Here is an 11435-nt window from a genome sequence, read left to right on the forward strand (position 1 = left end):
CTCGATTGTGTCATTAACACCAAGGCCAATTGGCCCGGCTGCCCTTCTATCTCGACACCACAGTGACAGAGATGAGATGGTCACAATGCAGACCAGCTCGGGCCTGGCATCTCCACCGTCCTGCCACCAGTGTAATGGAGACAGTCACATCCAGACCGCATCAGGCCTGGTAGCTCCGCTAACACGGTGAGAGCGACGAGGTGGTCACAATGCAGACCAACTCGGGCCTGACATCTCCACCGTCCTGCCACCAGTGTAATGGAGACAGTCACATCCAAACCTAATCGGGCCTGGTAGCTCGGCTAACACGGTGAGAGCAACGAGGTGGTCACAATGCAGAACGAATTTGACTTGGCGGCTCCACTGTCCGATCCAGTCAACACAGCGAGAGAGAGATGAGAGAGTCAGGACCAGACCAATCGATATGGGCTGCCCCACCTTCCAGTCAACACAGCTAGAAGATGAGACAGGCTGAAACGGGGCAGACTTTCCATTGTGTCGCCTAAACTATGAGAGATATGAGACAACAACAACCAGAGCCGCATGGGTGAAACATTCACATCCAGAGTCGCCTCTGACTGGTCACCGTCCGAGGGAAATCAGACCATCAATGCCCGACCGAATCGGGCCTGGCTGTCCCACAATTCCCCTCCATCAAAATCGGCCTAGTTGTCTCATATCTCATATCGGGGATTCAGTCTGTTTAAGACTGTCGCATCTTTCTCACCGTGTTAGCTCCCAGGTTCCAGTTGGTCTGGTTGTGGCTGTCTCATCTCTTAAGGGGACAAGGTGGAACTGCCAAATCCGATTCTGTCAAGTTGTGACCATCTTCACCATGTTTGCAAGGTGGGACACTTGGACTGAATGGAACCTGGCTGCTCCATTGTGTCACCTACACTGTGAGAGATATGAGACAGCCACAACCAGACCTGCCTGGCACCATCTTCCCAACGGGCAATGAGCAATGAAGCAGTAACCAGCAGATTGAATCGAGCCTGGCACCTATCAAATGGAACCTGGCGAGAGAGACGAGACAGTCACATCCAACGGTTTTCATGCCAGGTTCCATTGATGTGGTGCTATCAGTCTCAACTGTTTAGGAGATGTGATGGAGCGGCCTACATGCTAAGAAGGACGAGACGTTCACATCCAGACCAAATCGGCCCGGGAGCCTCTCGGTCTTGCCAACCAAGAGAGAGAGATAAGACCGCCCAATCACACTGACCCTGACTGCCTGTTCCACAACGTCACTCCATTCAAATCAGACTGGTTGTCACTGTCTCATATCTCTCACAGTTGCCGTGGCGTGGTGATGTGTCTCAACTGTTTAGGAGATGTGATGGAGCTGCCAACCTGTATTTGGTCTGGTCTTTCTCACCATGCTGGAAAGTCAAAGGGACTGCTGAGCCAGATTTCATCTGGTTGTGACCGTTTCATTGCTCAGACCGTGATGGAAATATCAGGTGGTTGTGACTTTGTCTCCATATCAACAAGAAGGACCACAGTCAGTCTCTTCAAAACAGACTGTTCACTGGTGAATGTAATGAAGATTTAGCAGACAAGCCGACTTGATTCCATTTGACATTTGCATTGAGGTTGTCCCCACTTGAGGCAATCAAATAACCAAACCAAGGTTGTATAAAATAATCATTTATTTACAACATTTCCTTAAAAAACAATCGAGGACTGGCAACAACTTTCAGAGACAACTCCTCATCTTCATCATGGTGTGAAATATAATCCAGTTTAGCGGCCCAAAACTGGGATCATGTCTACAATCAGACTCCAAGAGAGAGAGAGCAGTGAACACATCCATCATTCAATCAAAGTGTGTTAAGTTTTCTGATGTCGACTCTGCCTCCACTTCATCAAAATCCTGAAAGACGAATGAGTGATAAAAGTCAATTGTGTCTCTGCCAGCCTACACAAAGCCTGGTCTACTGCAATCAACAAAGGTTTGCACTGAAATCTACAACAATGACATGACCAGAGGCTAGGTGCCTAGTTCTCACTCGTGGCCAGGAATCATGGCTTTAACTGAGGACCACGTCGGCCTAATCCATGTGCATGTCGGCCTCATTCATGTGCCTACAGATGGAGGTTCCCCAAGATTTCACTCGTAGTAATGAACATGACCTCACCTTAACCTTCACATCCAGGTCCTCTCCATATTGTATAGCATTATCAATGTGTAACAACAAATCGTTTAATGAGTCTTCGTCTGTCTGATCGAGGGGCATGAACTTCACAAGGCTGTAGTCTTCAACCTATAAAAACAAACATGACGTAAGGGAGCAGAGTTAGATCTAGAAAGACTATGAATGACTTTTACAAACAGAACTTGTTGAATTGCCGCACAATGGGGCCGAATGTCCAAGGAAAACTATCAGTGAGTTGACTGTCGAATCAAGGAGACTTCGGAACCTTCGTTATTCTTGACCGACAGCAACATTCCAAACGACTTACCAATGTTGCCATAGCAGCATTTAACTTTTGGAACTTCTGACTGGATGTTGAATGTTCGAATTCCTCATTTAGTAAGAGATGGAGGTCTGGTTCTAAGAATCTGAAGAAAATTGAAACATCTTCAGACACATCGCAAGATATCATAGCATTCACCTATATTCAACACATTAAACAGCTGTGTAAAATGTGATATGAAGATACACCTGGTGCTGTAAAAAGGAATGGAGATGGTGTGACCTGAACGCCAGAGACAAAGTAAGTGAGAATCACTTCAGTCCTTCTGACAGGCACTATCAAATAAGAACAGGAGAATCTGGTACATGGGATTCCAAAAGGGTTAACACTAAAGTTTAAATCTCACCTTTCAATATCTTTTTTGTCCTTTTTACTGATTAAATCTAACTTAGTCATCACGTTTACATGCGGAATCTCTAAATTCACCATTGCAGACAAGGCAGCGAGAATCCCGGAGACTAGTTTGCTGGACTGGACAAGAAATTGTGAATCGATAAGGAAAACGCCGCAGACTCGGAAATCCCACCGCTGTAACTGATCCACGAACTGTCTCATGACGGGAAGGTGGGAATAGAGCTCAATTTGTCCTGAAAAGTAATCAGATCTACAAGTTGTAGCAGTATCATCATGAATAAAGTCCCCTTTTCTACTTTCAGAAAACATACGTTGGGATTGAACAAAGTTGACCACCTGCAGCCTCCTTCAGGCCTTTCCTTCAATATAATCTGGACACTCTTCTATCAAACAGTCTGGGATGGCCCTTCGATCTTTTACTCGAAGTTTGCTTTTCAAAGGAGCAAGGTTTCTTTCAAACAAGCTATGTTTGTTTGAACACATTAAAGGGTCTGCCATAGTCAAGTTAACATTCTTAGCATTGAAACAGTTATCTTACCAGGACAGTCAAATATGACATAGTCATCATCGATGTCATCCAACTGTTCCTCCAACCATTCAAGATTCTGAGCAAAGTATCTGAAATGAAATAGAATATGTTCAAAAGGAAAGATCTAGGTCTAGGAGGTAGACTAGCCCACATATGAGGTTGAAATTATTGATTGTGATTATGATATTATCTCTAGTGTTCCACTCTGGTCTCTTAACTTGTTGCTTCTGAGTGTAGCACCCTGCTTGGGTTTACTGACTTGAAGGGCAAGGATCTCAACAACAGTGAACTTACTCCATGCAAAACACTAATCCACCATTCGGCCCAAAGTGAAGTGTCTCATCTTCCATGGCATCGTCCAAGTGGATCAACTCGCGAATATCTGCCAACACCGGGTAGTCGAAGTATTCAGCAGCCGGATCCAAGTTCACAACATGAACTGTTCTTCGCAAAGCTTCACAATGACGCACCAAGCTACTGCAGTAGGTTGACTGAAATAGATATATAAAGAGATTAAAAGCAGCCTATTTTACGTGTAGTAGGCCTATACGCTATTATTAGCCGGTTATAGCGTCTCAGTATTGTCTAACTAACTCAACTGTGGCTGTGTAGGCCTAGTACTAGTAGTACTAGTAGGCTGTGTGTCTGTGTATGCATATAGTGCACGCCTGATTGAGTGTTGGTGGACAAAGAATGAAACAATTGGCTACCTTCCCGCTACCAGCCGGACCCATGACTAACTGCGCATATTTAGGCATTTCGATTGATCGCGTGTGAAAGCAGGACAAATGCAGAAAGCTGTGAAATACACGTCGAAAAATATCAAATTTCGTGAAAAGTTTTCTTCTTCTTTTTTTAATGAAATTTGTAAAGTGACTTGATTAGTTCCAGGTCTGCCGCGGCCTGTCAGCTGCAATGGCGAGTCATCAAGAAACGTCATGTGCCAAAAATAGCGACGGAGCCAAGTAATATACAATAGCAAATAGACGGCCATCATTCAATGCGGATATGCTTCTAGTGTTGAGCTGAACATTCTTTTTTGTTTTATTGAAACAAGACCAAGGCCTTCACAGCTCCCATTTCAGTGTCCGAAGACGAGCGCGGCGGTGCAGGAGAAATGGGTCAGGGTCTTGAAAAGCCCATCGAACGGGAGCGAATTATCCTTTTAGGTATTAAAGGCAAAGTACATCCAACCTTTTCCATTGGCCAACGGAGCCACTGTCTCACAATCCTTACCAGGGCCTTTTTGGTCCTGGGGGGCAGTAGGTCGGCTCTCTGGGGGGGAGGGGGGGGGGACACCTCATTTCATCTCAAAAGACTGAGCCCAACCCTTTTTGGGGGATATTTTGCGGGCAGTTGCCCCGTCCCCCCCGCTAGATACGGCCCTGCTGACAATGTTAGGAAGAGGGTGATTAAGGGTCTATTGGGTTGTCTTCTCAGGTGGGCAATTCATTCCTGGGCAGTTGCCAATTTTTAGATTACGACTGGGGGGGGGGGGGGGAGGCGAGTCATTCTGAACCTCATGGTCTGGACTCCCTCTAAACATAGCCGGGGTGTATCTTTTAAATCTTGATAAGATGCAAAAACCTTGGTGGTCAAGATGGAGGTGAGTTGGCTGTTATTGGGATTGTGAACCACCTTACCCCTTACTAGACCTGGTTTCTTTCCTCCCTGCAGGTAGTTATGCGGGCGGCAAGACTTCCATCCTCCATTGGTTGATGCATGGAGAATTTAAAGAGCAGTTGGAACTAGGCCCGTGGGTTGACCAGGACGAGGAGGTGACTTACAAGGGGATGAGTGTGTTTCACCCTGGAGTAGATGCAGGGGGTCGAAGCCTCACGGTAAGTCAGAAGGCGATGGTGGACAACCCCCGGCCAGGTGCCAATGTCCATCTTCAGGTGCCTAGTCGGGTGCCAACGTCCTTGCCATAGTCCCTGGTCAGGTGCCAATGTCCTTGCTCAAGTCCCTGGTCAGGTGCCAACGTCCTTACTTAGGTGCCAACGTCCCTGCCCAAATCCCGAGCCAGGTACCAACGTCCATTTACAGATGCCAACGTCCCCGCCGAGGTGGCAACGTCCCTGCTTAGCAGCCAACCTCCCTAGTTAAGTCCTAACATCCTTGCTCATTTGCCATCATTCCTAACACCAGCTAGAAGAGTTTTTGTTGGCAATGTAACCTACGGTTTACGTAAGAGGAGGTCGCTTTTAACGATGGTATTCGAGTTGACCTTTAACAGCACCTCGTATGCGCGAGAGCGGATGCCACGTAGCTGTTAATCAATTCTTGCTGAATGTTCCTCGCCACCATCGAACTTTGCTCGGTGCCCCTCCCCACCGCACGCTCATTCAGAGCCGACTACTGGGATACGTGTATACATGTATATTCGTATGTTTCACTCAACTGACTGGACTCTACCCGGGGACTTTCAGCGGCCTTTCCTCCCTCAATACTTCCGCTCCGCCTTGGCAATGGTATACGTGATCGACGCTAGTCGTGACGGGCTGGACATGGACTACACGCAGTATGAACTGAGCGAGGCTCGTAAAGAACCCACCCTGAATGATGCCGTTATAGTCGCCATAGCCAACAAGCTGGACATCCCTGGAGCAAAGACCATGGAGGAGATCGAGGAACTCATCAATGCAGGCGAAGAGAGGAAGATCAGTAAGTTTCGATCATTCTTTTCTGTTTAAAATGGAACCCCTGTATCAGCTGTGTCAGCTTCTCCTCAGATTCGCACTACACTCCGGACGCATTGGACCGGCCTCATCCTGCGAGATCCAACTAGGATGACGCAATGGACTGCCCCGGGATTCTAATTTGCATGGCTCGTTAGGCAACTCTGTGAACTATACGAAGGTCTGCGCGTGTCATCAAGTCCTGGCAAATTCATAGATTCCGGAAATAACACGGACGCACCTAGCGGGGACCTCTACAAAAGCAAACCTTTGAGCATTTCGTATCGCAACGATATTGCAAACGAACTGATAAAACTACATTATGTCATGACGATGTACTGTACCCTCCATACATTTCAGAGATTTTCCCAGCGGCTGCCTGCAAAGGCGAAGGTGTCAACGAGTGTTTTGATTGGCTGATAGACGAGATCACCAAGCAGCACCTTACCAAACCCGTGACCGAGCCCTGGGCAGATGTGGCAAAGGATGTGACAAAAGATGGGAAGGCGGGATTGAACAAAGCGAAGGGAACCTGGAAGAAACTGGTCGCCCGGTTTTGCCGTCCAAGCTCGAGAACTAATTGAACCAAACCCGTATAAGACAGTCTGCGATGGTCATTGCAAATTATATTGACTGGCGTTGCATGAAGTTCTGTGATAAAATGCAATGGTGATACAAAACAACCTTCTTCCCTGATTGTAGCTTCGGCCGGGAACATCGGACTACATGACTGGTGTCAAAGAAATGACATTGGCATGGCCGTCAGAATCGCCAGAAGAACTGCAGCCGTATAGTTAATGGGCGGCCCGCTGGAAACATTGATATCAGAACCATGCGCGCGATGCGACCAAGTATCAATTATCAACATAGCATTAGTCGCGGAGTAATACTATGAACAAATCACGAACTTAATGGAAATCTAAGATCTGCTTTCTTTGTTTGATACACGTATAGGCCTATAGAAAATAACAATAAATATCTCACAGATTTTCGTTTTCTCGTTATCTTTCTTTGCGTGGGAAGAAACGAGAGATTTTTGAAGAACTTTTTGGTGAAATCGAAACAAATATAAAACTTGATATCTATCGTAATCTAAATGTCAAATTTGAACTCCAATCTCAACCAAAGTAAAAATCTTCCAAGCCTTCATAAACAGCATGTACTTGTACAACAGTGAACTATGGACCCTCACCAAAGAGCAAGAACGCAAAATTGATGTTTTCCAACGAACCCTTCTCAGGAGAATCCTAAAAGTAGCCAAGCTAGACAAAATCACAAATTAAATGAAGATCTGTATGAGCGAACCTATACGAGACCCTGGGGCCATCTAATCGAGACAAGACGCCTGGGATGGCTGGGACACCTACGGCTTGACGAGACCACACCTGCCCGTCAGGCTTTGGAAGAATTCGTCAGAAAATCAAAAAGACCAGGGGGAAAACCCAAAACCACCTGGATAAAAACAATTGAGAGAGACCTGGGAACGAGTTTTCAGCTCGATAAACTCGTGAAATTAGCCAATGATAGAGCGGCCTGGAGAGGTCTGTTTTCGGACATGCGCAATGTCAATCAATGACGGAAATGTTTTCGATGATGTTGATGTCGTAATTGCGATTCGGCGAATCTCATCATTGCAGTACTGAGCATACGTGTACTACACGAGCATAGCAGGTTAGTATTTTATGAGTTGTAAACCATCGTACATAATGTACAACACACGCTAACGAACGCAAGAGAGGCATTCCAATGACTCCTTGGCAGCATGGATTTTAGTATTCTTTCTACCAGAACAAACGTTGGGTGCCTCCGAGAAGCCTTCATGGCATCTTTGACATTGGATCAAACCATCACTGGGTGTGCCGGAAAATCATTACCGAGCCTAAAACATGTAAAATATAACTGCTATATAAGTCTATCAAGTCCCACGTGATGTTGACTTAAATCTTACTTTCACTGTTTTCCAGGAGAACTTCAAAATGCCGCTGAATACAATCCTTAGTTTTGATGTCCTCCAACCATGGACTCCAGAAGAGCTTGAAATTCCTGATCAGTTCCTCAAAACGTTTGAAAACATGCAAATGCAAATGATCGCAGAGAGGATGAAGAACGAACCATTTGCGCAGGGAGATTGGTTGAGGAGGATCAGGGAACGTTTCTTCAAGTCTGATTGTGGACCTATCGAACAAGCATTCCTACCGATGTTTTCAATGATGGAAATCGTCGAATCTAAGGCAAATCCTGGAGGAGGTACCATGGGAATGGATCCTCACTATGATGCCAGGCAAAGCTATTATGCTCTAGCACGATTTGTGGAAAAGAATCTCAGTCCAGTTTGTATTCTACTTAAAAATGGCAGTGCAACAGCGCTAATAAACTTAGACATAATTACCTTTGAAGGTAATAAGGTCTGGTGCCTGAAGGAGTACCCCAAAGAACCAATCATATTCGTTCGATGTACATTTCTCCCAATGAGAACACCATTGGAAAAGGACCCATATTGGGAGGGTAATCCAAATGGTGTCGCTATTATCAAATGTGCGAGCAAGGAAGAAATGGACATACATCTCAGAGTGTTTCGGGAGAATGCTTCGAACATTTCACTGGATTTGAAGGCTAAGGTTGACGCTTGCGTTGAAAAAAAGCTGCTGGATATTGCCATGTCTTTCACATCTTACTTCACACTGCTGCTCCCGGAAGAAAAGTCGAAGTTGCCAACGTTTTGTAGAGTGTGTGGTGCTGAGGGTCGGAAGACCTGCAGCAAGTGCAAGGTGGCAAAGTATTGCAGTAAGGAGTGTCAAGTGAAGGATTGGAAGGCCAGCCACAAGCGTGAGTGTCGTCCACCAGAGGAGGTCGCAGACGTGGAAGCTGCTACGTCAGATGCGGACGTAAAAGGAAATGGGAGGAACATGTGGATTGACATTGATCCAAGGGCTGAAGTACCAGTACCTCCGGAAATGGAGGGTAGTAATGTGGTCAAATCGCCTACACAGTCATTCACAGAACCACTCCACAGGTTTGAGGCCCGGGTCACAAGAGCAATGTCGAAAATAGGGCATGAAGGAGAAATGCTAGATCGGGTCAAGCGAGATGTGATTATGATGGTTAAGGTCCAAATCATTCTCTGTTCAACTGGGAATCAGCACGAATGTAGGCCTATTCTCATTTATCCCCAGGGAAAGAGATTTGAATTGGACGCCGTCCCCGAAAACATGGGCAGAGGTGTTGAAGATTACTCTAGGCTTCAAAATCTGATCAAGGCACAAGGAACCGATTCTGGCCTGGGCATGGGAGGCTGCAAGGTTTTTCTGGATGCTTATGTCACTTCGGAAGGAAAGTTACGTGTTATGCTGAATAAGGTCAACCCTTTGCAGACCTGGTAGACATGTTCTGTGTCGACGCTGGACTTAACAATGCCTGTTACACGTCTCATTATATACTCTCCGGATGCAGACGCCGTCACCATGCGTAGAGACTATAAGGATGACGAAATTGACTGCCCCGGAAGTCTGCTTAAGATAGACCTATTGTACAGTCGTCTCTTAACAGGTTAAATGGCGCCCACCAAATAGCGTCCGTGACGGAAACGTTTGCTTGTGTATTTGATCGTATGTGATACATATCGATTCGATGAAAGCATTCAGTACGCGACATGTTTAAGGACCAACCCATTCATAACTCAAAATGTATGCCTATCTTGTAAGCATCGGTAGATTCGGTGAATCTTTTCCCCGAACGGATGATGTATAAACTATAGGTATGTTAATACAGAGCAAAATGTTTATGGATACCGTAATTGAAGTGTTGTATCCGCCAGAGCACTGTCGTGAAAAGGTAGGTTGGCTGTTCTTGTTGACCGAAAATGTAGTTTCATTTGGTAGGGTCATCATGACAACTTAATAATTAACACACATTCACTCGGTAGGGCGGTGAAATAGGAAGGGGTTGGGTGTATAAAGGGTACGCGGAGTGTCATCCACGTAAAAACACCTCATGATCATTCGTTTGCTTGCAGGCAACGCTAAAATGCCAGTGAGTTCTATATTGGGGATTGACAGCCTGCAACCATGGCTTCCAGATAAAGAAGACGAGCAGATGGCGGCACGGATAGAGATATCGCTCGAGAAGTTGAGTGTTGATGAGGCGGAGTATGGACCACTGGCACAAGAGATACTGCGGCGACGAGCCAAAAAAGGACCAGTCGAACAAGCGTTCATCCCGATGTTTTCGATGGGGGAATGCGAGGAATCGTTTGAGCCAGGGGGGACCAGAATGGGTGTGGACCCACACTATGATGCGAGACAAGGCATTCTTGTTTTAGCTGGGATGGTCGACAAGCAATACTCTCGTGCTGCTATCTACAAGATGGGATGTGAGAATACCATGGGAGTACTGAACGTAGACATTGTCTCTCTTGATGGCACAACAGCCTGGTGTTCACCAGACCACCCAAAAGAACCGATCATCTTCGTCCGGTGTGCCTTTTTACCGGGAATGACAAATGCCGAATCGGAACCCTTTCGATATCACATGCATACCTGCATAAGTAAGACAGTTCCAAGCATTGGGTTGAATAACATCAAGTGCACCAGTCGGGATGAGCTAGATATATACCTGCAGGTTTTCAAAGAAAACGCTACGAAGATGTCACCTGAGCTGAAGGCGAAGATTGAAGCCGGTGTTGGTAGAAGCTTGTTAGATATCCCGACATCTTTTACCTCATTCTTCACGCTGCTGCTCCCTGACCTAGTGCCAAGGCCCCCAACGTTTTGTAGAGTGTGTGGTGCTGAGGGTCTGAAGACCTGCAGCAAGTGCAAGATGGCAAAGTATTGCAGTAAGGAGTGTCAAGTGAAGGATTGGAAGGCCAGCCACAAGCGTGAGTGTCGTCCACCAGAGGAGGTCGCAATCGCGGAAGCTGCTACGTCAGATGCGGGTGGTAACCATGACGGCCAGGACCTATGGCTCGATGTCGATCCAAAGGCTACCACTGCTCATTATCCAAATATGCCCGGACAGAATGTGGTCTCATTTTTTAGGTCGACCTCGAACAGAGATCCGCTCTACAGGGATTCACGCCGGAGGCCAATATAAACAGTGGATGAAGCCCTGGATGGTATCAAGCGCGACAAAATGATGGTGGTCAAGGTCCAGATTCTAAATCCTGGTTCCAAACCGGAGGACCATTATGGAGTACTCATTTACCCTCAAGGTAAACGTTTTGAAATGGTCGCATACCCAGAGAACACTTGTAGAGGATTTGAAGGCTACGCGAGGCTTCACAATCTGATCAAGGCTCAAGGAACCGACTCTGGTCTTGGAAAGGGAGGCTGCAAGGCTTTTCTGGATGCATACGTCACGTCGGAAGGAAAGTTGCGTGTCATGCTGAACGAGGTTAA

General features: G+C 46.4%; 3 protein-coding genes across 3 annotated transcripts; 2 read left to right on the forward strand and 1 right to left on the reverse strand.

Moving 5' to 3' along the window:
- Positions 1-1634: 1634 nt before the first annotated feature.
- LOC135483457 (GPN-loop GTPase 3-like) lies at positions 1635-4236 on the reverse strand. Its single transcript, XM_064764408.1, has 7 exons — positions 4075-4236; positions 3659-3855; positions 3374-3453; positions 2828-3068; positions 2467-2566; positions 2142-2267; positions 1635-1876 (listed from the first exon to the last, which is right to left on the reverse strand). Exons 1-7 carry the CDS (start codon positions 4120-4122, stop codon positions 1820-1822), a joined length of 849 nt encoding a protein of 282 aa, XP_064620478.1. The 5' UTR covers positions 4123-4236; the 3' UTR covers positions 1635-1819.
- An 87-nt stretch (positions 4237-4323) lies between these two features.
- Positions 4324-7020, forward strand: LOC135483458 (uncharacterized). The gene is made up of 4 exons (XM_064764409.1): positions 4324-4533; positions 5042-5205; positions 5794-6028; positions 6403-7020. The coding sequence occupies exons 1-4, from the start codon at positions 4482-4484 to the stop codon at positions 6624-6626; spliced, it is 675 nt and encodes a 224-aa protein (XP_064620479.1). The 5' UTR covers positions 4324-4481; the 3' UTR covers positions 6627-7020.
- A 603-nt stretch (positions 7021-7623) lies between these two features.
- On the forward strand, positions 7624-11132 carry LOC135483865 (uncharacterized). Its single transcript, XM_064764917.1, has 3 exons — positions 7624-7713; positions 8007-9418; positions 10029-11132. The coding sequence occupies exons 2-3, from the start codon at positions 8019-8021 to the stop codon at positions 11128-11130; spliced, it is 2502 nt and encodes an 833-aa protein (XP_064620987.1). The 5' UTR covers positions 7624-7713; positions 8007-8018; the 3' UTR covers positions 11131-11132.
- The last annotated feature ends 303 nt before the right edge of the window (positions 11133-11435 follow it).

This window comes from Lineus longissimus, chromosome 2, assembly GCF_910592395.1.
Source record: "Lineus longissimus chromosome 2, tnLinLong1.2, whole genome shotgun sequence".
NCBI lineage: Eukaryota > Metazoa > Nemertea > Pilidiophora > Heteronemertea > Lineidae > Lineus > Lineus longissimus.

Excerpts from the sequence above, each read along its gene's own strand:
- LOC135483457 (XM_064764408.1), bottom strand. The coding sequence starts at position 4,122 with ATGCCTAAATATGCGCAGTTAGTCATGGGTCCGGCTGGTAGCGGGAAG. Across the intron at positions 3,069-3,373 it reads TGTCATATTTGACTGTCCTG|GACAAATTGAGCTCTATTCC; the intron begins GTAAGATAACTG and ends ATTACTTTTCAG. Across the intron at positions 1,877-2,141 it reads ACCTGGATGTGAAGGTTAAG|GATTTTGATGAAGTGGAGGC; the intron begins GTGAGGTCATGT and ends TTCGTCTTTCAG.
- LOC135483458 (XM_064764409.1), top strand. The coding sequence starts at position 4,482 with ATGGGTCAGGGTCTTGAAAAGCCCATCGAACGGGAGCGAATTATCCTT. Across the intron at positions 5,206-5,793 it reads CAGGGGGTCGAAGCCTCACG|CGGCCTTTCCTCCCTCAATA; the intron begins GTAAGTCAGAAG and ends GGGGACTTTCAG. Across the intron at positions 6,029-6,402 it reads AGGCGAAGAGAGGAAGATCA|AGATTTTCCCAGCGGCTGCC; the intron begins GTAAGTTTCGAT and ends CATACATTTCAG.
- LOC135483865 (XM_064764917.1), top strand. The coding sequence starts at position 8,019 with ATGCCGCTGAATACAATCCTTAGTTTTGATGTCCTCCAACCATGGACT. Across the intron at positions 9,419-10,028 it reads GTCAACCCTTTGCAGACCTG|CCTCATGATCATTCGTTTGC; the intron begins GTAGACATGTTC and ends CACGTAAAAACA.